Raw genomic sequence first — 26,960 nt, 5'->3', positions numbered from 1 at the left:
CTGTACAGTTCAGTATCACATTTGATTTCTTGGTTTCCTTATGAAGTATAGAATTACACAAATGGATTATTATCTTTAGTAAAAACCGCATTTATTTCTTATGGCACCCTGATCCTGAGTCTAAGGCAACACATCACTTAATGCATCTATTAAATGATCTGTATGACTTCAGTTTGACCAGGGCTTTTTTTTTTCTCAGTGCTCTTTATTTTCCATTGAGTTTTGTTTTCTCCTCTGCGGGAGGTGTTTCAGAGCACAGAAAGTGTACATTATCCACAGTTGTATAAAGCACTATTCAGGCCCCATTTGGATATAGTGTTCAGTTCTGGGAAACGCACCTCAAAAAGGCTCCTTGGAAGATGCACCACAGATTCACTGGAATGGTACTGCAGCTAGAAGGGTGTGTGTGATGTATGATTCCCTGGCATGGGGTGGGGGGGGGGGTGGTATTATCTTATTAGCAAAGGCTAAATAGATTACGACTCTACTCACTTAGGGGTTTAGATAGGGTTGACCGTGAGAACCTTTTTCCACATATGGAGTCAGCTATTACGAGGGGGCATTATTATCTTATTAGCAAAGGCTAAATAGATTACGACTCTACTCACTTAGGGGTTTAGATAGGGTTGACCGTGAGAACCTTTTTCCACATATGGAGTCAGCTATTACGAGGGGGCATAGCTTTAAATTAAGGGGTGGTAGGTATAGGACAGATGTTAGGGGTAGGTTCTTTACTCAGCGAGTCTTGAGTTCATGGAATGCCCTGCCAGTAGCAGTGGTGGACTCTCCCTCTTTATGGGCATTTAAGCGGGCATTGGATAGGCATATGGAGGATAGTGGGCTAGTGTAGGTTAGGTGGGCTTGGATCGGCACAACATCGAGGGCCGAAGGGCCTGTACTGCGCTGTATTTTCTATGTTCTATGTTCACTTCAGTTTAGAAGAGTGAGGGGTAATCGCATTGAAACATATATGATTCTTAAGGGGTTTGACTGGATAAAGGCTGAGAGGATGTTTCCCCTCATGGGAGAGTCCAGGACCAGAGGGCACCGTCTGAGAATGAAGAGATTTTTGTTGAATAAGGACATTATGATATACCCGAAGCAAGGGCAAGGAAATGGAGTTGAGACACAGATCAACTGTGATTTTATTGAATGGCCCAGTCTTATACTATAGACGTTTTGGGCAAAAACCCTTCATTTGCCCGAAATGTCGATTTTCCTGCTCCTTGGATGCTATCTGAACTGCTGTGCTTTTCCAGCACCACTCTAATCCAGAATCTGGTTTCCAACATCTGCAGTCATTGTTTTTACCCAGTCTTATACTTAAACTTTCTCACGGTGTCTCAGTGGTTAGCATTGCTGCCTCACATTGCCAGGGACCTGGGTTTGATTCCAGCGTCAGGTGACTGTGGAGTTTGCACATTCTCCCCATGTCTGCGTGTGTTTCCACCAGGTGCTCTAGTTTCCTCCCACAGTCCAAAGATGTGCAGGTTAGAGGGATTGGCCATGCTAAATTGTCCGTGGTGTCCAGGAATGTGCCGGTTAGGTGGATTAGACAAGGGAAATGCAGGGTTTACAGGGTTAGACTGGGGGCCTGGGCCTTGGTGGATTGCTGTTTGGAGAGTCAGTGTGGCTTCTATAAATTGAACCAATTTCTCAGAAATGGCACCTTCAACAGAGGTACACTCCATCAGTACTTCCCTGAACTATTGGTTGACTGACTGTCCTGTTACTGCTGTTTCCACCAATTCATTGCATTTAGATCAGAAGAAGCAGGGAAGGAATCCAAATGTGAATTCTAAATTCTACTTCCTGTCCCCTGTATTCAAAGCTGAGTGAGTTAAACAGAAATGTTATCACTGTTCTTTTTCTTTGCTCCCTTCAATTAGATTTTTGTCCAACCGGCCAATGTCTCTGTGACCAAGATGGATGTCAACAACCTCGCCATGGTCATGGCCCCCAACTGTCTCCGCTGTCAATCAGACAATCCCCGCATCATATTCGAGAACACCCGCAAAGAGATGTCCTTCATCCGAGTGCTAATCCAACACCTGGACACCAGCTTCATGCAAGATGTGCTATAGCAAGGAGCGTTAAAGAAAAATAGAAAAACAAGGAACAGAAACAAACAGAAAGTGCAAAGATAAGCCTTGTATAAAAAAAAAGTAATGGGTTTGTGTCTGCATTTGTTTATACAATTTAAGATTTTTTTGCCAGTCCCTTACTGGTCGATGTTGTCTACATTATAAAAAAATAAGAAGGGGGAAAAAAAAAGAAAAAAGTATTATATGTAAATTTTGATGCTGCTTTTTTTTGGTCTGCTGTGTATGATGCTCCCATCCAGGTCCATCCCCACCAATGGCACAGTTTACTAATAGTTTATTTTTTCGTTTAGCATGCGTACTTGGGTTTTTAAACCTCTTTATAAAGTAACTTTATTTTTATAGCATTTAATTATACAGGGCTAAAAAAAACACGACATCCTTTATGTGGGCGCGATGCCCTCATACTGTTCATTTCTTCTGGCACTTCTTGCCATCTTGACAGTACTTTGCTGTGAATTTTAACCAAGTGTATTCCAAACCTTACATCATTTAACTTTTGCGTGAAAGGAATTCACTCTATCTGCAGTTTCCTTCCTTTTTTCAAAAATGATGTTTCTGCTGCATTCTTTTCTCTCACTAAATGATCCATGTTTTTTTAAATTCAGTTCAATTCTTTCTCGGGTGTGTTGGTCAGTGTAGAATTGCCCCACTTGGTGCTAACTCTCATCAGTGTAAGTGTTTTAATCCAATTGCCCAGTTCAGGATTTACATAGTTAATCCTTTTCATCAAGATTGCGAGTTTTTACATACAAAGATGAGAGTCACTGCTGGTGGGAAGTCCCAGAGTCTGACACGGTGAAGGTGGATGTCTAACCTGTTTGCTTGCCGCAACCTAGTAGTCTGTAATGAACTCTATTTTTAATTGATAACGTTGAACTTCGGTTTTCTCACTGCATCGAATAATAATCACAACTTCTCTGAAAGGATTTGAAATGTGAACTACGTATAAACTCAAGAACTTGCCAGAACCATTCTGGATCACTGTCTAATTTGGAACGAACCCTCAAGTAGCCAACATGCTGAGTTGGGTCCTGTGGCTGAGAATGAGGATAGAGAACAGGTAGATTGGCTGTGATGCTTGGTAAAGCACAAATAGACTTGGATGGACAAAGGGCAATTTCAGAGCTTTCACAGAGGCTAAACAAAGTTCCTAGGTCCTCCGTCAAATGGATGACTGCTCGACAACTGAAACTTAATAAGGTGTGTATGTGAGAGAAAGGGAAGAAATTATTCCTGTTATTGGAGAATAGCCCACCTATTACAGAGTAATGTCCAATGCTCAGCATCCATATCTGCTTGTTCTCTGGTTGATACGTAATCTCACTGTCTGTAGAGTTGAAGTCACCACTGGTCAGTCACACCCTCTCTCATTTCCATATTTAGCCCAGTTCCTCAGTGTTCCCTTCTTCAAACAAGCTGCAGGTTTTTAAAACCCAAGTTGAGATGACATAACTACCTTTTTAAAAAATCTTTACTTTCAAGCTGCTACCTTCCGTTATCAACCCAGATTTTCATTTTTTTGAAATATTTTTCTTGCCCCCTTATGCCCTTTATTGCCAGCCTCCTACCCAACATCCTTCCCTCCTCACCCCACCCCTGCTTCCCTACCTCTGCCCCCCCTTCCCCATGCCCCCTCTGCTCCCCCCCACACTCTTCCACTTCTCCCTCATTCCCACTCTTTCTCCCCATTTCCCAGCCACTCTTTACCCTCTCTTCTGTGCTTTCCTATCCCAATTCTCCACTTCCCATCTCCCCCTCCTCCTCATGTCTCACCCCTGGTAAAGATGGATGTTAGCTTTGCTGTAAGGATAAATAGTTTCCAGATTGGGGCTGGGAAAGCTCCTGTTTTTCAGTGTGGTAATAGGGGACTAAAATTGGCTTCCATTTTCTTTGGATCTAATATTGAACTGAATCAGCTGGGCAGATATTTGATTCATTGCAAAAGCCAGTGACATTTCATTTGTGTTGATTTATTCTGTTCAGTCTTGCTTTCAGAGCACAGTCCAGGCTTGATAACTGGTCTCTCCACAAGAGCCTTGTTGCTGCCTTAGCAACCAACTTCCAGTGAGTGACGATGATGCAGAAACATCCGGACCTTACTTTAAAAAGCCTTATGCAGCAGGCGCACCATTACTGGGCACACTAATTATACCTGCTAAAGTTGGGTAACTGCCACCACCTTTTTACTGTCTAAATAAATCCTACTCACTCTCGATTTATAACGGTCTGGTGTATTTAGATTCCGAATGCATCTATTCTCCTGAGTGAATGTTTGTTGTAAGACTAGAGGGGCAAGATCCCAATGAGGAAAGGGCTGTGTAACCACCCAGCTCGATCCATTTGTCTCTCAGCTGGGCCCCTCTAATCGTGACACCATGAGCTTTGCCTAATTGTCTTTGTCCTTTCAAACTTACCTTTTCGCATTTCACTTCCTGGTGTCTGTTTCAGCACCTCCTTATCCTGATTTCAGAGCTGTAAACAGCAGGGTGACTCTTCCCAACTAAGCTCTGATGTGAATTCAAATGAGAAGGCTTTCTTTTTTTAACCACTCTGGTTCTGGTGCCTTTGAGTTTTGTGACTGTCCATGACACTCGTATCAGAAAGTTGTATGTTATATCAGATATTGCTATGTTGAAGTATGTTCAATGTATGTTTAATGGTGAAAGTTAGCTTCCAGCCTACTCCAGCTGTCACAATGAATTATTCCTGGTGGCCTGTCTGTCCCTGTCAACAGCTCTCCTCTTCCATCACATCATGTAATGTGGCTTTGTGACGGTCTGATACAGGTGATTATATCATATAGGATTATATCACATATTATTTGTCATAGAATCTTACTACAAAGTGTTTATGCCAGCAATTTTGATTAAAAGAAAGCAAAAAAACAATAGTTTAATTGGCAGCTTCAGGAAATGCTACCAGTCACATAAGCACAATGATACAATACTGTAGTTTGTCCTGTACCTTCCGTTATGAATCATTATTTCCGAATGTTCTGCCATTGTCGAATGTGCCACAGTGAATAAGTGCCCCTGTAAAGTTTGTGCTAGAACTGCTGACTTGCTTGTCACAGATACAAATCTGGGATCTGCAGTAATGTCGATGCCAGTTTTCCAGTGTTTAATATGCAGAGAGCTTGGTTTCTCTCCTGGTCCTAGCCCACAGCAATCAGACTGTTCACATTTGGAAATGAGTGGCAGCAGTCAAATTTGCCATTTCCAAACACACTGAAGCTTTGATGGAAGAGCCTTCAGAAACCCTATCTGTTGTCCTCACTGCTCGGTCTGGGACATGATATTATTTAGACTTACTCTCTCTCTCTCTCTCTCTCTCCTCTGTACAGCCCCATCTGAACCCCCCATCCCCCTTCCCCACCCCCATAAGCTCTTGCACCCCTGCAAAGGGTATTAAATCCTTCCCTCTTCTTTCTCTAGGCACTGTAAGCCGTTCTTAGTCCAACACTTAAAGTAGAAGAGCCTACTATTCACTGAATAGACATTTTCTGTCCAGCCTCTGGCAGCATCAGTGTAACATATTGAAGAAAGATTCTGTTGTAATCCATGTGTTGGTTTGATTCACTTATTCCACACTTTCAGCTTCTCCTCTGATGAATTCACAGTCCCATTTTTCACAATATCACAACATCCAACTGGATGTAACACTGGCTGCAAGGCTAACAGCAAAAAGTTATTCACAACCATTAATAAGAGATTAGACACAATTATTACAAGCCTGGAGTGTGGCAGTGAAATGGAAATCCATTATGCTCACTCCTTGTATTCATCAAAAAAGTTACAAGTCTCAGCAAAAAGGTTTGGCTGAGACATCACTTTCATGTGAATTTCAGATGCTGACTTCATCTTTATTTTCATCATTTGGGTATTTATTGGCATTGACTCCCATGCCCAGGGTATCAGTGTAACACGTGTAACAGAAATAGTCAGGTCTCAATAAATCCTCACTAATTCCCATTGTGTCTCAGGAGATTCCTTGTTAAATTAAATGTGGGAGGTCGCACTGTGCGGGTGGCTCTTGTCTAAAATATGCCTAACAGTAATTACAGTGTAAACCTCACTGTAGGATTGAGACCATAATTGGCTAAAGCTTTCCTCTTCCAGGTGACAGTCTGGACCTTTGAATAAGATTATTTTCCTGTAATTGCTCTCATGTCCTTACAAACCTCTGTTAATGTGTGCCTGATGTGAACGTACAATGAAAACCTTGTCTCAGCCGAGAGTGCTGGAGGTGCCTTCAGGAGCGTAACAGCCAGGATTCCTGCATATTTCCTACACTGGGAACACTGAACACAAGAAAGGTCCTCACAGCAGAATGAAACAGGGTCCTCAGTCACTAATTTGCATTGGCTTCCTCAATCAGAGGAAGTTACACAGATTGCTGGGCCCTGGGAGATAGCCCTTCTCAATATTCTACTAGCTAAGCCAGCATTTGTTACTCATCCTTTATTGCCCAGTTACAAATCAAACATATTGCTTTGAGTGTGGAGTCACATGTCAGTCATACAAGATGAGGATGGCAGATTTCCTTCCCTAATAGACATAATTAACTAAATTAATTTCTTTATTAAACGGCAATTGATGGTAGTTTCATGGCCTCATTCCCGAAACTAGCTGTGTATTAGTATTATAGATTTTATTAAGTGAATTCAAATCCATCTAGCTGCCTTGGTGTAATTTAAACCCATGTCCCCAAAACATTAGCCTGGCCCTCTGGAGTACGAGTCCAGCAACATTACCACCACAAGGACGTCTTCCCTAGTAACCCCTGCTAAAGCAAAAAAACATTTTACTGTCACCTTCAGCCAATTTCTTACACATCCAAGATTTAACCAAAGTCCCAATCTTTGCTTTTGAAGTGTTGTTGATGTCTTCATGCAAGTGAACCATATTAAAGGGTCTGGATTAGTTCTCACCTCTGTAAATAGTCCACAAATATAATTTTAAATCATCGATGCATGATTCAGTGTTTGAAATAATGTTGCTCAGCAACACAGAGTCTGATTTCCTATAACAATGCCGTTAGCCAAACGAATGTCACTGTCTTCATGCATGTTACTCTGACACATTTTATAAAGAGTAGGATTGAAAATAAATATGAAACCATAACACACATGAGGTTGGTCACTTTCTATCTTGGTAAGGGACGTAAAACAGAATTAGAATGGAAATGAATCGGTCAGTAATTATTTAAAATATTGCATTTATTTGAAGTAACAATGACAGGATTCATTGTATATCAAGTGTAAAATGCAGACAACGGAAATACGTGTGAATAAATTGCTGGGTGCACACATTTTTGTCAAGAATTGCAGCATAGAAGCAGGTTATTTAGTCCACCTGGTTTATGCTCTACTCAAATTCATATAACCATATTATCAGCTCCTTTTTCTCCCTCGAAGGATTTATCTAACTTTCTCTTTAATCCATCTGTGGTATTGGCCTCAACTATTTGTGGGCGGCATGGTGGCACAGTGGTTAGCACTGCTGCCTCACAGCGCCAGAGACCCGGGTTCAATTCCCGCCTCAGGCGACTGACTGTGTGGAGTTTGCACGTTCTCCCCGTGTCTGCGTGGGTTTCCTCCGGGTGCTCCGGTTTCCTCCCACAGTCAAAGATGTGCAGGTCAGGTGAATTGGCCATACTAAATTGCCCGTAGTGTTAGGTAAGGGGTAAATGTAGGGGTATGGGTGGGTTTCGCTTCGGTGAGTCGGTGTGGACTTGGTGGGCCGAAGGGCCTGTTTCCACACTGTAATCTAATCTAATCTAATCTACTCCTCGAGGTAGCAGATTCCACCATCTAAATGTTCTCTGGGTAGAGGTTTCTCCTGGATCCCTTACCGAATGTGTTGTCAACTAGAGTTTATTTATGACCCCTGGTTTTGGACAACATCTATTGGGCATTTCTTTCAGTCAATCCTATATTAACTCGCTTTATTATTTTAATAACTTCTATTTGGTAATCTTCCACCTTTCCCTTTTCTAGACAAAACAACCCCACTCTGTTGGATCTTCCCTGATCATTCTAATCTCTTGGTTCTGAAATCATCCTTGTAAACACTTCCTGCATCTTCTCCAAAACCACTGTATTCTGTTTGTAATATGGCAACTGGAACTGTGATCAGTATTCCAACTATAGTCTAATCAAGACTTTCACCAACGAACATCTCAATTCTATTCTTCTCAAAATTAATATCAGTGCTTTATATTTATAAGACCTGCAATGCTACTTTTGATTTTTTGTAAATCTAGAGCCTTTTCCCCTGAACCCAAATTCCATTCCTTCATCATTCTACCACCACCGGACACTTGTTGGAATTCAAAGCCATATTCATGTCCTTTCTCCAATATTAACATGATCTTTCCTGAATTGCTTCTGTTTCCTTGAATTGCCTTCCATGACATTTTTTATCATTTCTTGAAAATCTGGACTTTGACTGTAAATTGTTAACTTGGAAAAGTTGCACAGAGCTTCCAGCCACAGTCAGAATACTTACAGTTTACGTTTCCCAATGTTCAATCTGCACATTGATATGATTGAAGGAATGTAAGGGTGTACATTCCTCATCCTGGGAGTATTCTGAGTTTTTTGCCTTGTCCAGATGACCTCTCTGAAACTGAAGGTTGAATCATTTAAACTATAATGTCATTCAGATCTGATAGTTTTATAAATTTATCAAGAATGTATAAGTGCAGAAGCAACTGAGACAGAAACCCAGAGACTGAAGTGAATCAATTGCTGAGAATTGAATATTAACAATTCAGTTCAAAATCCTCTTGTCTGAAACACATCAGACTATTACATGCTTAGAAACTTTACAGATATGAGTGCTAGACTGTTTGACGTTTTAGTTTTGTTTTGTTTCTGGAAATGTGTAATTGTTAAGAAACTATCCCACGTCAGTAAACCAAATAATGCTGCATGAAAGTGACCACTTTGTTCCTAAAGCACACCAGAACTGAAATTGCTTGAGAATTTCCATTCTTTGTTTTCTTGGGAGATGTGGGAGTCACTTTTAAGATCAGCATTTGTTGCTCTAATTGCCTTTGAACCGAGTGGCTTGCTAGGCAGCATTCCCTATGGTTTCCTTACCAGCTGAGTGATTCTCCAAAGCTCCTGCAAGGCAGCAATTTACAGAGGCAAGAACAATGGAGCACTGTGCACATGCATCACCGAGAAGGAACATATTCAAGGTCAGTTAAAAGCCAATCACATTGCTATAGATTTGGAGTCTCATGTAGGCCAACCCCAAATAAAGATGGCAGATTTCCTTCCCTAAATGACGTTAGTGAACTGGATGGGTTTTGACAGCAATCAATAGTTGTCAGGTCACCGTCACTGAAATTAGCTTGCAATACCTGATTTATTAACTGAATTCAAATTCCACTATCTGCCATGTTGGGATTTGAGCCCAGGTCTGTAAGACAATAAGGAATAGGAACAGGTGGAGGTCATTTGGCCCCTCAAGTCTGCCCCATCATTCAATGAGATCATAGCTGATCTGACATTCCTCACATCACCTTTCCTACTCTCTTCTTGTAACCCTTGATTCCCCCATGGATCAAGAATCTATCCTAGCCCGAAATAGGACTCTATCCCCACAGATCTCATGTTAACGAGTTCTCCCTCTGAAAGAAGAAATTCCTCCTCACCTCAATCTTAAACTGGCACCCCTTAATTCTGAAGTTATTCCCTCTGTCCTTGACTCTCCCTCCCATGAAGGGAAACATCCTCTCAGCATTGACCCTATCCAGCCCCTTATGGATCCTAAATGTCCCCACAGCATTAGCCTGGCTTTCTGGTCCATTAATATTTGCACCAATCTACCATCTCTCCCTGATTTCTTCATTTTAAGAACCAGGAAGTTTAGTCTTAACCTTACACACAATGTATTTTTGCTGTAGACAGGAACTCGCTGATGAGGGGGAAGAGTTGCAGAGTGTGCAGAAAATGCTGCAGTTGGGCTAGTGCAAGGCAGGAGAGGTAGAATGTCTATGGATTGACAAGTTGAGCAGTGAGTCCCATCCTTCCATGTCCATTAAAGTTCACCATCTACTTACACAGCAAATCTAACAATTGGAGTCACCCTTGGCAATAAGGGAAAACGTGAGCTATAACTGACTTGAAACACTGCTTAGAAAAATTCATCTTTAATTGCAAAAAACAAGAAAATTATCCTCAAGAGCCCACAATTCCACTTTGTAATGAAATAATTTCTAATATAATGCTTCTTTTCATACTAAACTATGCATCTTCTGACTAGATATTGAAGTATACAGTTGTCTTGTATTGGCCAAGCCACCAATGCAAAGCTCCTTATTAATCATTATACTGTCTTTTATTTTCACTTGAGACCACCAAACTCCTTACTTTCCTCCATCCTAAGCTGTCAGCTAGTCACTGTTTCTGATTTATCTTGTCTTCTGTAAGAATTCTTCCCATAATTTCTATCCATTCTTGGTGAATTCTATTCATTCTTGCCCTTGAGCTGGTTGTGTTGCTGAACTTTTACTCTTGAACAACTGCGTTGAAGAAGCTCCCACTCTTGTTGGTGGGAAGCTTTGGGATATTGACAGTTATCCTTCCTTAACCTGGTTTTGCAATTAAGACATGTGGAAATTGGATGCCTAACTGCAGAGGATTGTCTTGTTTGATAATCCAACAAGCGCCTGCCTTTTATTCACTTTTTGCAACCACTTGTGAATTGCCCGATAATGTCACTATTTCATTGCAATGATGGCACAATAGCTAGTGATGGGCCTTCGTGTGGTTTTGTTCTTTCCTTGTCCATCAGTCCTGTAGTTCTGTGACAACCTAATCTAACAGTGTGTGAGTAAAAGGCTGTAATTAGAATCAAAGATAAATAAATAAATGTACCTGAGTCTTACAAAATTCAGCTTTGTGACATGTGATATTGTCCAAATCCACATATCGTAACCACCATTTGCTTCTGCCTCCCAAACTATTCTATATGGAACACTAATTGATTTGTGGCATATCACGAGAAGTCGAGATCACATGAGTGTTCAGGTGGAATGGAATTGAGAGAGCGATAATTGGGCCAATTGCAAAGACACAATTTTGTCCCCAAATCAATGCCATTTTTTTGCCCAAATTCTACTTTCATTACAAATTTCTATGGCTACGTTTGCAATGGAAACAGCCAATGTGAATTTGTCATGTAGTAATTACATCCTGCAGTGAAAACATCTACAGCAAGGCATGTTTTTACATCAGCAATTCCCAATATAAATGTGGCCATAGGATGTTACAAGGGAAAGGTTTACCACAAATGTGTACAGACACAAAACTTTTTAAAAATATTAAATGCTATGTACAAAAGGTCATTGTACCAGAGACATTGCTACAGTACCAACCAGGGTGATGTCACCTAACTCTCATTACTCTTTTCAACTGTGCTGCCATGACGTCCTTAACAGTGATGCAAGTTCAAGAAATGTTACCTTTAGAATCTGAATAATTTTATGATCTAAGTATGAATGTTTGTGTGTGTTTACAGTGGTTGGGGTGGTACAGGGCTGCAGTTAATCATTGTATGCAGCTCACATTTCACCCACATGAGTTGTCCCATCCCAGATCACTGGAGTTTGAACTACTGTTCCCTGACATACTGTCAGCCACCTGGTACTTAATTTTGCAGTGTGCAAACAGTGATATTCTTTGAATAATTTATTTTATATCCGCTGTGCGCTGAAAAACAAAAAGGCCATCAGAACAGTAACCATAGAACAATAGCTTTCTCGGTGCCATGACACAGCTATGTTTAAGCTACATCAATGGCTCCTTTTGATTTTCAGTGTTAACCAAACACAACAAATAATTCCATGAGGAGGGTGGGAGGGAGAAGACCCCTGCCCTATTCCACATGTAACACAAAACAATAACATGCATGTGAGGGATTTTTTAAGACAAAACTCAAGATTATTCATGTATCTTTGTAATTTTTTTGTTGTTTTTTTGCTGTAAAGTTTCTCCAGTTTTTATATGTTGACCTTGAAAACCTGAGATTTATTATTTATTGAGCCAGTGAGTAATCAGCTGGCAATTTTGAGACACTGTTCTCATACAAAGGGAGGTGGGACGAATAAGCCCAGAGGTTTATAATACAAGTAACATCAGTTCCCTTTTGAGTTGACAGAGATGGATGTTTGTACACAATATTTGACCTTCCACCTTTGCAGCCTATCCAAGTGTCCAGGCTAGAAAGGAGTGCAGAGATTAAGAGTGTGCAATGTCAGCCTAACTCTGTAATTATAACGCATGGAAATGTAGAGACTCCATGTTGTGTGAATAATGAATAAAAAAAATGGAAAACTCTGCTTCCTTATTTGTATTTTTGGTCAGTTTTATTTCTGAGTCCCTACAATGGCCTCCCTATCGCTGTAATCTCTTCCAATCCCACTAACCTCAGAACTATCAATGCCTCTAATGCTGCCCTCTCGAGCAATCCCATGAAGGGCTTTTGCCCAAAACGTTGATTTTCCTGCTCCTCAGATGCTGCCTGACCTGCTGTGCTTTTCCAGCACCACTCTAATCTAGACCCCAATCCCAACTTCACCTCAGTCACTTGGTGCCAGAGCCCCAAGCTCTGAATTGTTTTGCCAAACCCTTCCATTTCTCCACTCCACTTTCCTCCTTTAAGTCATTTCCAAACCCACCTCACTGATTTACAACATTCCTGTGCTGCACATGGGAGGTTTTTAATTTGTCAACAGCTCTATATGAATACAACTTATTACATGAGACCCATATCACTGCCTGGGCCAGCATTTATTTCCTGTCACTAGCTGCCCTTGACAAGTTGGTGGTGAGCTGCCTTCTTGAACCACTGCAGTCCATATGCTGTGACATGTCCCACAATGCCCTAGGGAGGGAAGGCCAGGATTTTGACCCAGCTGGAGGGAGATGAAGGCCCCTCAGCTCAACTCTGTCACTGCTCCATAAGAAGCTCTCCATCACAACAAGCTTCCAGCTTAAAGCCAATGCATTTGAAATGGAGAGAGACAGATCAGTAAATTTGGTGGAGGTTGCAGTAAGTTATATTTTAGTCATTTAAACATCACAAAACAGAAATGGTGAATTCTGGGGGTCCCTATCCTGACCACAAAATCTCCTGTCAATCCGTCTAACGATTGAGTCCCCTACCACTAGCGCTTTTCTATTTCCCCCCCCTTCCCTTCTGAGCCAGTGTCAGGCTCAGTGCCAGAGACTATGGCTCCCCCCTTGTAGGCCGTCCCCACTAGCAGTATCCAAAATGGGATACTTATTGCTGAGGGAATGGCCACAGGGGATCCCTGCTCTGCCTGTTGGTTCCCTTTCCTCCCCCTGACTGTAACCCAGCTGTCCTTATCCTGGGTCTGAGGAGTGACTACCTCCCTGTACATCCTCTCCATGTCCCCCTCAGCCTCCCGGGTGATCCGCAGTTCATCCAGCTCCAGTTCCCTAACTCTGTTTTCGAGGAGCTGGAGTTGGGTGCACTTCCTGCAGATGTGGTCGGCAGAGACATGTGTCGTGTCTCTCACCTGCCACATTCTGCAGGAGGAACATGCAACTGCCCCATCAGCCATACCCCGCTAATCTGAAAGCCCACACAGGACTAAACAAGGAAGAGAAGGGGAGAAAAATGAGAAAACCTGAAAACTTAGTGAGTTTACAGACTCTTTGTAAGGTTAGAGGTGGTGGGTGGGAGGGAGGCCCTATGGTTCCTAGGTCTCACCCGCTTAAAAATTTCCTAGCAGCCCTCGTTTCTCTCTGCCCTCTTTCCTCGCCGTTCTGTTCAAAAATTTTGTTTGTTACTCACCTTCCCAGCACTCCTCTGCTCCTTCTTCACACCTCTTGACAAATTGAGGCCCTGACACCTAAGGTAATCTTTTTAAACCATTATACTCACCTTCCCAGCAGTCCTCTGCTTCTCCCTCGTATCTCTTGACAAATGGACGCTGAAGAGCAGGGCGAGTAGAGTAGTGATCTCAGGTTTGCTACCGGTGCCACAAGACAGATGAGAAACAGGAAGCGAGTGCAGCTTAACACATGGCTACAGGGATAGTGCAGAAGGGAGGGCTTCAGATACCTAGACCATTGGGATACTTTCTGGGGAAGGTGGGACCTGTACATGAAGGACGGGTTACACCTGAACTGGAGGGGCACAAATGTCCTGGGTGGGAGATTTGCTCATGTGATTCGGGAGGGTTTAAATTAGTTTAACAGGGGGGTGGGAATCAGAGCTACACATCTGAGAGGGGGGTAGTTGTAGATGGGGCAGTGACAGAATGTAGTGAATCTATTGGGAAGGTTTCTCACGTGATTAAACAAAGGGATCGGTTAAAGTGTGTGTGCTTTAACGCAAGGAGTGTCAGAAATAAGAATGACGAACTTAAAGCATGGATCAGTACTTGGGGCTATGATGTTGTGGCCATAATGTAGACGTGGGATTCACAGGGGCAGGAATGGTTGCTAGATGTTCCAGAGTTTGGAACATTTGAAAAGAACAGGGAGGGTGAAAAAAGAGGAGGGGGTGTAGCATTGCTAATCAGAGAGTGCATCACAGCTACAGAAACGAAGGTTGTTGAGGAAGGTTTGTCTACTGAGTCAGTATGGATCGAAGCTGGAACAGCAAGGGAACAGACCCCCTAATAGCGGTAGGGAGATTGAAGAACTGATAGGCTGGCAGATTTTGAATAAACTTAGATGTTGCAGAGTTGTTGTTATGGATGACTTCAACTTTCCCCAATATTGACTGGAACTTCCTTAGTGCAGATGGTTTGAATGGAGCCATTTTTGTTAAATGTGTTCAGGAGGGTTTCCTTACTCAGTATGTAGACAGACCGACGAGGGGGGAGGCCATTTTGGATTTCGTGCTCGACAATGAGCCAGGACAGGTGTCAGATCTCACGGTGGGTGAACACTTTGGTGACAGTGATTGCAACTGCCTCATATTTACCATAGCCTTGGAGAGGGGAAGGAGCAGTTACCAAGGGAAATATTTAATTGGGGAAAAGGAAATTATGACGCTATCGGACGAGAGTTAGAAAATACAGACTGGGAGCAATTGTTCCACAGAAAGGGCGCAGCAGACATGTGGAGACTATTTAAGGAGCGGTTGTTGCGAGTGATGCACAAATTTGTTCCACTGAGACAGATAAGAAGGGGTAAGATTAAGGAACCTTGGATGACAAGAACAAAGGAGTTTCTCGTCAAAAGGAAGAAGGCAGCTTACGTTAGGTGGAGGAAGCAAGGGTCTAGCACAGCTTTAGAGGATTACAGGCTTACTAGAAAGGAGCTTGGAAATGGACTAAGGAGAGCCAGGAGGGGGCACGAAAAAGGCTTGGCAGGAAGGATTAGGGAGAACCCAAAGGCGTTTTACTCATTCGTGAGGAATAAGAGAATGATCAGGGAGAAAGTAGGGCCGATCAGGAATTGCATGTGGGAACTTGTGCGTGGAGTCTAAGCAGATTGGGAAAAGCCCTAAATGAGTTTTTTGCTTTGGTTTTGACTAAGGAAAGAGACCTTGTTGTGAATGAGAACTTTGAGGAGCTGGGATGCAGGTTTGAACAGATCAAGATTGATGAAGTTGATGTACTGGAAATTTTGGCAAACGTTAAATTGATAAGTCCCCAGGGCCAGACCAGATTTATCCCAAGCTGCTCTGGGAAGTAGAAAGGAAGTTGCTAAGCCACTGGCAAAGATCTTTGCCTCCTCATTCTCCAGGAGGATTGGAGGGAGCTGAATATTCCTCTTTTCAAGAAGAGCAATAGGGAAATCCCTGGCAATTACTGACCAGTTAGTCTTACTTCTGTCATCAGCAAGGTTTTGGAAAGAATTCTGAGGGATAGGATTTACGACTATTTGGCAAAGTATAGCGTGATTAAAGGGAGTCAGCATGGCTTTGTGAGGGGCAGGTCATGCCTCACAAATCTTACTGAGTTATTTGAGGAGGTGACAAGACATTTCGACCAAGGTCAAACAGTGAATGTGGTGTATGTGGACTTCAGCAAGGCATTTGATAAGGTTCCCCATGGTAGGCTCATTCATAACATCCGGAGGTATGGGATACAGGGAGATTTGGCTATCTGGATTCAGAATTGGCTGGCTGACAGAAGGCAGAGAGTGGTTGTAGATGAAAAGTATTCTACCTGGAGGTCAGTGTTGGGTGGTGTCCTGCAGGGCTCTGTTCTTGGGCCTTTGGTCTTTGTAGTTTTTATAAATGACTTGGATGAGGAGGTTGAGGGATGGGTTAGTAAGTTTGCCGATGATACAAAGTTGGAGCTCACAGAGAGCTGTGGAGACAGAGTACTTGTGTATATTTAAGGCTGAGAGAGATAGATTTGTGATCAATTGGAGAATCAAGGATTATAGGGAAAATGCATGAAAGAGGACATGGGGAGTTTCGGATCAGCCATAATCCTATTGAATGTGGAGCAGGCTCGAGGGGCCAAATGGCCTGCTCCTGTTCCTAGTTACTATAGTCTTGTAGAAGCCTGAAGGAATTTGGTTAGCTCTGTTGCTGGATGATTAAATCTCTTATTCTTTTAAATTCCAGAGACACTGTTCAACCCTACGTCAGCTCTGGGATCAATCTAGTGAACTTCCTTTAAACTACCTCCAATACAAATACATCCCTCCTCAAGTAGGGGGATTAAAACTGCACACAATATGCCAGGTGAAATCTCACTAATGCCTTGTACATTTGCAGTAATACTTCCCCACTTGTATACTCTGTTCCTTTAGCAACTTTTCCACTTGCTTTCTTTATTAACTGCTGTGCCCGTTGGCTAATTTTCTGTGTTTCCTACCTGAGGACACCCAGATCCTTCTGAACTGAAGCACAGTGAAGTTTCTTTCTATTGAGATGATAAATTACCTTTCTAATTCTCTAACTAAAATGGATAACCTCACACTTATCCATGTTAAACTCTGCCATATTTTGGCCCATTTATTTTAATCTATCCTATGGCAGGGAGACCAGAATTGAATGTAGTATTCTAAAAGTTGCCTCACCAATGTCCTATACAGCCACAACACAATGTCTCCATTCCGATATATTTTAGAATACTGCAGTCACAATCCTTGTCTCCCTGCTATAGGAAAGATGTTGTTAAACTTGAAAGGGTTCAGGAAAGATTTACAAGGATGTTGCCAGAGTTGGAGGGTTTGAGCTATAGGAAAAGGCTGGGGCTAGTTTCCCTGGAGTGGCGGAGGCTGAGGGGTGACCTTATAGAGGTTTATAAAATCATGAAAGGCATGGATAGGATAAATAGGCAAGGTCTTTTCCCTGAGGTGGGGGAGTCCAGAACTGGAGGGGCATAGATTTAGGGTGAGAGGGGAAGGATTTAATAGGGATCTGAAGGACTTTTCCATGCAGAGGGTGGTACATGTATGGACCCAGCTGCCAGAGGAAGTGGTGGAGGCTGGTACAATTACAGCATTTAAAAGGCACCTGGATGGATATATGAATAGGAAGGGTTTTGAGGGAAATGGGCCAAATGCTGACAAATGGGACTTGATTAGGTTAGGATATCTGGACAACATGGACGAGTTGGACCAAAGGGTCAGTTTCTGTGCTGTATCATTTTCTGACTCTAACAACAGTTAAAGACTGAGCTTCCATTGGCATCTGAGGTAGAGAATTCTAAAAGTTCCCAACTATCTGAGTAAAAACAAAATTCCCATCTCAGTTCTAAGTGCCTTATTTTACAATTATAACCCGTGGTTCTAGACTCCTAACCGGGGAAACATCCTCACTGTATTTATCCTGTCTGTCCCTTTAAGTATTTTGTAAATTTTCAAGGTGGTCACCTCTCATTCTTCAAGAATACAGTCTCACATTTTCACAGTCTCACTTCAGAGGACAGTCTCACCTTCCTGGGAACAAGTCTAGTAAACCTCCCTCTACGGCAATAATCTCTTTCCTGAGATAAAACTGAAACTGTGTGTAGATGTGGTCTAAACAAGCTCTAACACTATTTCCTATGTAACTGACAGTGGTTATACACCATATAAAAGTTCAATGTCCCCCTGTATAAGTATTAATTACAACCAAGATGGAAAACTAAACTGACCACATATACAAGACCTGCAAGCTGTGGACTACCGACCAATGCCTACTCTGCACCAGATTCACAAGACGCACTTAATCTCTTCATTTCTGGATGCAAATAACTCAGCCTGTCCTTAAATATTGCTTAAACAAAACTCATTTCAAGTCACACTGACCCAGCCAAATATTCTGGCAAGTCATAGAGATGTACAGCACGGTATCGCACCCTTTGATCCAACTCATCCATGCCAACCAGATATCCTAACCTAATCTAGTCCCATTTGCCAGCATTTGGCCCATATCCCTCTAAACTCTTCCTTTTCACATACCCATCCAGATGCCTTTTAAATGCTGTAATTGTACCAGCCTCCACCACTTCCTCTGGCAGCTCATTCCATACACGCACCACCCTCTGTGTGAAAAGGTTGCCCCTTAGGGCCCTTTTAAATCTTTCCCCTCTCACCCTGAGTCATAGAACATAGAAGAATACAGCGCAGTACAGGCCCTTTGGCACTCGATGTTGCGCTGATCCAAGCCCACCTAACCTATACTAGCCCACTATCCTCCATATGCCTATCCAATGCCTGCTTAAACGCCCATAAAGAGGGAGAGTCCACCACTGCTACTGGCAGGGCATTCCATGAACTCACGACTCGCTGAGTAAAGAACCTACCCCTAACATCTGTCCTATACCTACCACCCCTTAATTTAAAGCTATGCCCCCTCGTAACAGCTGACTCCATACGTGGAAAAAGATTCTCACTGTCGACCCTATCTAAACCCCTAATCAACTTGTACACCTCTATCAAGTCACCCCTAAACCTTCTTTTCTCCAATGAAAACAACCCCAAATGCCTTGGCCTTTCCTCATACGATCTTCCTACCATATCAGGCAACATCCTGGTAAACCTCCTCCGCACCCGTTCCAGTGCCTCCACATCCTTCCTATAGTATGGCGACCAAAACTGCACACAATACTCCAGATGCGGCCGCACCAGAGTCTTATACAACTGCAACATGATCTCAGGACTCCAGAACTCAATTCCTCTACCAATAAAAGCCAGTACGCCATATGCCTTCTTCACCGCACTATTTACCTGTAACTATGGCAGCAGAGAGGTCTTTAAGCTAATAGTTGGGGCAAGGGATCAAATGAGGAGAGAAATGGTAAAGGGAAAGAACAAACTAAGAGAACACAACAGTAATTTGGGTCATGATTGCCACAAAATGACAAAAACGGAATTTTGACCCAGTGATACTGAAAGAACGACGATATATTTTCAAGTCAGGATAGGGAGTGGCTTGGAGGGGAGCTTGTAGGTGGTGGTGTTCCCATGTATCTGCTGTCCCTGTCCTTCTAGATTGAAGTGGTTGTGGCTTTTGAAGTTGTTTAAGAAGAAGCCCTAGTGAATTTCTGGAGTGCATCTTGTAGATAGTACACACTGCTACTACTGAGCATCGGTGATGGAGGGAGTGGATATGGTGCCAATCAAATGGGCTGCTTTGTCCTGGAGGGTGTTGAGCTTCTTGAGTGTTATTGGAGCTGCACTCATCCTGGTAAGTGAGGAGTATTCAATCACACTCCTGACATGAGCTTTGTAGATGGTGGAAGTCAGGAGATGAGTTATTCACTGCAAGAATCCTTGCATTTTATGATAATACAAAGATAGGTCAGAAAGTAAGTTGTGAAGAGGAAGTTAAAAAGACTACAACAAAATATACAGTGATTAAGTAAGAAAGCAAAACTTTGGGAGGTGAAGTAAAGTATGGGTAAATGCGAACTTGTCCACTTTGGCTGGGAGAATGAGAGAGCAGTACACTGTTTAACTGGAGAGAGATTGCAGAACTTGGTGGTACAGAGGGACATGGATGTAAATCCATTACAGATAGTTTACTGGTTCAGCAAGTGATTAGAAAGACAAATGGAATGTTGATATTTATTGCAAGGGGACTGAAATATAAAATTGGGACATTTTACTGGCGCTGCACAGAGCAAAGGTGAGACTATATTTGGAGTACCACACACAGTTTTGGTCTCCTTATTTAAGAAAAAGGTCTCATTGTTTTAAAAGCAGTTCAGAAAAGATTCACATATCTGATCCCTGGGATGAAGGGCTGGTCATATGAAGAAAGATTAAATAGGTTAGATTTGTAAAAACTGAAAGAACTGTGGATGCTGGAAACCAAAAATAAAACAGAAATTGCTCAGCAGGTCTGGCAGCATCTGTGGAGAGTAATGAAGAGTTAAAATTTCTGATCCAGTAACCCTTTCTTAGGTAGCTAGGAGAAAGTTGTTTTTTATGCAGAGATAGGGTTGGGGGACGGATAAGGAGTAAATAATAGGTGAAGATAGAGCTCAAAGGGAGAGAAGAACAGTTGGACAGTGAGGTTTGTATCCATTACAATTTTCCTCTGTGACCATTCCTCTGATAAACCTCTTTGAGTACTGTCAAGGGGAATGGCCTCTCATAGGAAAACAGCAACAGAAATTCCTGGCTCCATAGTTGGATCTGCTGCACATTGGAGGTGCAGAAAGTGTGGAAACGCAAAAGTTCATAGGGAATTCAGCTGAAAGGAGAATAGACAGGCATTTCTGTGGCAGCAAATGAGACTCCAGGATGATATGTTGCCTCCCTGATGCCAAGGTAAAGAAAGTCTCAGAGCAACCACAGGAGATCCTGGAGGGGAAGGCTGAACACCCAGTACGAATGGCATCGGTTAAAAAAAAAGGGAATGATGTCCTAAATACCGAATATAGGGAGTTGAGAAGCAAGTTGAGAAGTAGGAACACAAAGGTGGTTATCTCAGGATTACTACCAATGCCATGTGCAAATCAGGGTAGAAATAGCAGGAAATATCGATGAACAGGTGGTTAAAGAGGAGTTGTGAGGTGGAGGATTTCAGATTCCAGGGACATTGGGACCAATTCGGGGGGGAGTTGGGACCAGCACAAACTGGACACGTTACAGCTCAGCAGGACCGAGGCTAATGCCTTCGGGGGAGTATTTGCTGGAGTGCTTGAGGACCGTTTAAACTAAATTAGCTGAGGAAGGGGAACCTATACAAGAAGTCAGAGGAAGGCAAATCAAGGACAAAAATTTGAAAAGGAATAAGAGAAGTGAAAAGCAGAGGAATCAAAGCCAAATTCAAAAAGGCTACAGTAACAATTAGTGGGAATTGGACAAGGGATATTTTAAAGAAAAGCCTTAAGGCATTGTGCCTGAACACATGGTGTATTTGAAATAAAGTGGATGCAAATAGATGTAAATGACTTTGATATAATTGGGATTATGAGGACATGGCTGCAAGATGTCCAACAATAAGAGCAGAACATCAGGAGTATTCAGTAGTTAGGAAGGAGAGACAAAAACTGAAAGGGCAGTGAAGTTGTGTTACTGGTCAAAGAGGATATAACTACAATATTGAGGAAAGATATTTGCTCAGACAGTGTAGAATCTGTGTCGGTAAAATTGAGAAAAACCATGGGGTAAGAAACATTAGTAGGGATGGTATGTAGACCACCCAAGCTGTATCGGTGATGGTGGGAATGACATTAAGCAGAAATCTGAGATGCTGTAAAGGAACATCTGTAATTATGGGTGACTTTAATATGCATATAGATTGAGTGAGTCAATTTTTTTTAAAAATTAGATTACTTACAGTGTGGAAACAGGCCCTTCGGCTCAACAAGACCCACCCCTACATTTACCCCTGCACCTAACACTACGGGCAATTTAGCGTGTCCAATTCACCTGACCTGCACATTTTTGGACTGTGGGAGGAAACCGGAGCACGCGAAGGAAACCCATGCAGACATGGGGAGAATGTGCAAACTCCACACAGTCACCTGAGGTGGGAATTGAACCCGGGTCTCTGGCGCTGTGAGGCAGCAGTGCTTGCCACCGTGCCGCCCACAAGAAATTAGTGGCTTTTAATGAGTACAACGCCGTGAGTAGGATCCGAACCTGCGTGGGGAACCCCGTTGGATTTCAAACCCAACGTCTTAACCACTTGGCCATCACAGCTGCAATGTCATGGAGGAGGATTCCCTGGAGCATCTTCAGGATGGTTTTCTAGGCCAATACATTGAGGATTCAGCGAGAGATCAAGCCAACTTCGTGGGTATTATGCAATATGAAAGGAATACTTGGAAATGTAATTGTGAGAGACCCCTTGGGGATGAGTAACCATAATTTGATAGAATTCTTTGTGAAGATAGAGAGTGAGGCAGTTGATTTTGAGACTCAGACCCAAAATCTAAATAAGGGAAACTACGATGGCATGAGGCATAAGCTGGCTGTGATGGATTGGAAAATGTAACAGAAAAGAATGACAGTGGCTATGCAATGGCAAACTTTCAAAGAGCAAGTTGGTGAATTACAAAAACTGTTTATTCCTGACAGACACAAGTGAACAGTGACCAAACCATCGCTTATGAAGAAAGTTAGAGATAGTATTAAATGCAAAGATGAGGCATACAAATTGGCAAGAAAAATACAATAGGTCTGAGGATTAGAACAGCTTAGAAGTCAGCAAAGGATTAAGAAGGTAAAAGAGAGTATGCAAGTAAGCTTGGGAGAACGTAAGAACTAACTGTAAAAGTTTAAACAGATCTATAAAGAGGAAAGGTTTGGTGAAAACTAATGTAAATCCCTTACAGTCAGAAACAGGGAATACAAAATGGGGAACAAAGAAATGACTGACAAACTAACTTCATACTTCACTTCCGTCTTCACAAAGGGGAAGACAAGTAATGTCACAAAAATTACAAAGTTTAATGTGAGGGCAGAAACAAAAGTGAAATGGTGTTGGAGAAAGTTATGGGATTAAAGGCTGATAAATCCCCAAAGACTGACAACCTACATCCCAGAGTACTTCAGGAAGGAGCCCTAGAAATAATGGATGCATTGGTGGTCATCATCTAAAGGCACAGCAGATGCAATATTATGTGGATAAATGTGAGATTATCCACTTTGGTGGCAAAACTAAGAAGGCAGATAAGTATTTGAATGGTTATACATTGAGACAGGGGAATGAATGTTCAATGAGCTCTGGGTGTCCTCTTACACCAGTTGCTGAAAGTAAGCGTGCAGGTGCAGCAGGCAGTAAGGGAAACAAGCTGGGTGTTGGCCGTGTCGAATGGCAGAGCAGCCTCGATGGGCCAAAGGGCCTAATTCGGCTCTTCTATCGTATGGTTGTATGGTCATAGCAAGAGGATTTGAATACAGGATGTCTTGCTGTAGTTATATGGGGCAGTGGTGAGGCCACATCTGGGATACCGCGTGCAGTCTTGGTCTGCTGATCTGAAGAAGGATGGTCTTGCTATAGAGGCAGTGCAGGAAGGTTTACCAAACTGATTTCTGGAATAGTTGGACTGACGTATGAGGAGAAATTAAGTCAGTCAGGATGGAATTCACTACAGTTTAGAAAAATGAGGGGGGAATCTCACAGAAACCTATAAAATTCTAACAGGACTAGACAGGGTAACACAGAAAGAATGTTCCAGATGGTGGTGGAGTCCAGAACTAGGGGTCATAGTTTAAGGATAAGGGGTAAATATTTTAGGACTGAGAATGGGAGAAAGGTCTTCACCCAGAGTGTGACCTATGCCTACTCCTAAGACCTATTTTCCTAGATTCCAATTCTTTCTCTCACACCTGTTGAAAGAGAGGCTCTGTTCTTGGAAGCCACTTCATTCAAAAGATTGGCAGCAACACCTCAGCTCTACAGACAAGGGCAGCAAGTATCTGATAACAAACACGTGGCTACACAATGGCATGGACTGAGCCCTCAATTTTGAAGAATACAGGACATTTAGGAAGGACAGGAAAGTAGGAATATGAGAAAGTGGTTCTATTAATTAATGATCGTACCAGGACAATAGAGATGGATAACCAGCAAAGATGTGGAAATGGTTGAGGTCATGATGAGAAATAATAAAGGCAAGAAGTCACTTGTGGGAGTGGGGTATAGGCCCCTTACAGTAACCCCATGGTACAGTGGAGCATTAAAGAAGAAATAACAGGAGACTGTCAGAAAGGCAAGGTGATACTCCTGGGAGATCTTCATAAACACATAGACTCGAAACTTCAGCCTGAAAAATGTAGTCTCGAAGTTCATAGAATTAACTTTGCTAGAGTTTCTTATAACACCATGTCCTGGAGCCAACCAGCAAGTAAGTTCTACTCGACCTAGGTGTATGCAATGAGATCAGGTTAATGAGAAGCTGCCCCAAAGTTTCAGTGACCATAGTATAATTGAATTTTACTTTCAGTTCGAGGAAGAGAGGAGTGAATCCAAGATAAGTTTAAATTTGAATGAGGGGCATTAGGTGGGCACGAAAGCAAAGTTGGCTTAAATGAATTGGCAAATGTGGTTAAAGGATAGGGAAATGTAATGACAGACATTTAAGGGGATATTACACAATACACAGAATAGATGCAGTCCAAGAAGTAAGAAAAATTCCAAGGATGGACCCACTCTTTGTGATTAACAAGAAATGTTAAAGATAACATCAAACTAAAAGGAAAAGCATATCATAATCATTGTCAGTGATCACTCGCTCTCTAGTATATTAGCCACCTCGGGAATTCTATATGACTGGTCCTGGGTTCCATTGGACCTTATGTAGCTGATAGGCCTGATCCTCGAGCCAAATCTCCGGCTACACATTTAGCAGCAGTTTCCAGGAGATGGGAGTGGTTGACTTTATTTTACAGGCCGTTGGTAGATGAGCTCACTGGATGTAGTTTCCCAGCCAGGTTGGTGATGGAACAGACTATTTTTAGAGCACCTTTTCTAGTCTCTACCCATGCAGGAGTCTGCAGAAACACTCTCCTGTTCCTGTTGCAAGAGCAAAACCACTGAGTCAAACTCCATCATTTACATGCCAGTCTAAAACTAGGGACTGCCAGATCCACAATCCTGTTCCGACTACGTTTCACTGCAGGGCTGGTGGTGTGGGTTGGAGGATGAATCGCTCTAGGTACACTTCTTGTGTAGGACCTCTTTTAATGTGAGAATGCTGTTGCACATCAGTGGACACAAGCTCCAGTGGCAAGGAAACCTTGACAACTGGAAGTCTCCGTATTGCTGCAGTCTGAATCCTCTGTCACAACTATTGATATCATGCAAATACTTTCTGCTTGGATCTCCATTGAGGATTTGTTTTGGATTGAACTTTGTCTGGTTCCTCCCCTTACTCTAACCTTACTCACAGGCCGGCAGATTCTGGAAAAATGCAGATGTAGCAGGGTTGTTGCTATGGGTGATTTCAACATCCCAATATTGATTGGAACCTCCTTAGTGCAGATAGTTTGGATGGAGCCGTTTTTGTCAGGTGTGTTCAGGAGGGTTTCCTTACTCAGTATGTAGACAGGCTGACAAGGGGAGAGGCCATTTTGGATTTGGTGCTCGGCAATGAGCCCGGACAGGTGTCAGATCTCGCGGTGGGAGAACACTTTGGTGACAGTGATCACAACTGCCTCACATTTACCATAGCCTTGGAGAGGGAAAGGAGCAGATATTTAATTGGGAAAAAGGAAATTATTAGACAGGAGTTGGGAATTACAGACTGGAAGCAATTGTTCCACAGAAAGGCACAACAGACATGTGGAAACTGTTTAAGGAGCAGTTGTTGCAAATAATGCACAAATTTGTTCCTCAGAGACAGGTAAGATTAAGGAACCTTGGTTGACAAGAACAGAGGAGTTTCTCATCAAAAGGAAGAAGGCAGCTTACGTTAGGTGAAGGAAGCAAGGATCTAGCACAGCTTTAGAGGATTACAGATTTGCTAGAAAGGAGCTCAGAAATGGTCTGAGGAGAGCCAGGAGGGGGCATGAAAAAGGCTTGGCAACAAGGATTAGGGAGAACCTAAAGGCATTTTACTCATACGTGAGGAATGAAGGTAGGGCTGATCAGGGATAGCGTTGGGAAATTGTGCATGGAGTCTGAGCAGATAGGGGAAGCCCTAAATGAGTTTTCTGCTTCGGTTTTCACTAAGGAAAGGGACTTTGTTGTGAATGAGAACTTTGAGGAGCAGGGAATCAGGCTTGAACAGATCAGGATTGATGATGTTGATGTACTGGAAATTATGGAAAACATTCAGATTGATAAGTCCCCAGGGCCAGACCAGATTTATCCTAGGCTGCTCCAGGAGCGAGAAAGGAGGTTGCTAAGCCACTGGCAAAGATCTTTGCCTCCTCACTCTCCACGGGAGTCATACCGGAAGATTGGAAGGAGACAAATGTTGTTCCTCTTTTCAAGAAGGGTAATAGGGAAATCTCTGGCAATTACAGACCAGTCAGTCTTACGTCTGAGGCCAGCAAAGCTTTGGAAATAATTCTGAAGGATAGGATAAATGAGTATTGGCAAAGCATAGCGTGATTAAAGGCAGTCAGCATGGCTTTGTGAGGGGCAGGTCATGCCTCACAAATCTTATTGAGTTCCTTGAGGAGGTGACAAGACACGTCAACAAAGGTCGAGTAGTGGATGTGGTGTATATGGACTTCAGCAAGGCATTTGATAAGGTTCTCCATGGTAGGCTCATTCATAAAGTCAGGAAGTATGGGATACAAGAAAATTTGGCTATCTGGATTCAGAATTGGTTGGCTGACAGAAGGCAGAAAGTGGTTGTAGATGGAAAGTATTCTGCCTGGAAGTCAGTGTTGAGTGGTGTGCCGCAGGGATCTGTTCTTAGGTCTCTAGTCTTTGTAGTTTTTGTAAATTACTTGGATGAGGAGGTTGAGGGATGGGTTAGTAAATTTGCAGATGACACAAAGGTTGG

The 26,960-nt window shown here is 42.6% G+C and overlaps 1 protein-coding gene across 3 annotated transcripts in view; it reads left to right on the top strand.

Annotated features, from left to right (window-relative positions):
* Positions 1–12,458, top strand: part of arhgap39 (Rho GTPase activating protein 39) — a 608,625-nt gene extending 596,167 nt beyond the window's left edge. For all 3 annotated transcript variants that reach the window (XM_043690879.2, XM_087987640.1, XM_087987641.1), the window contains one exon: positions 1,890–12,458. In XM_043690879.2, the coding sequence (XP_043546814.1) occupies positions 1,890–2,084 (195 nt within the window). In that variant the 3' untranslated portion in view covers positions 2,085–12,458. The remainder of the gene's footprint in view (positions 1–1,889) is intronic.
* The last annotated feature ends 14,502 nt before the right edge of the window (positions 12,459–26,960 follow it).

The sequence above is a fragment of the Chiloscyllium plagiosum genome, unplaced genomic scaffold (genome assembly GCF_037043375.1).
Source record: "Chiloscyllium plagiosum isolate Xiang-an unplaced genomic scaffold, Cpla_swu_hap1 HiC_scaffold_5, whole genome shotgun sequence".
NCBI lineage: Eukaryota > Metazoa > Chordata > Chondrichthyes > Orectolobiformes > Hemiscylliidae > Chiloscyllium > Chiloscyllium plagiosum.
The sequence above is the reverse complement of the archived record's forward strand: the minus strand, read 5'-3'. Positions and strand labels throughout refer to the sequence as shown.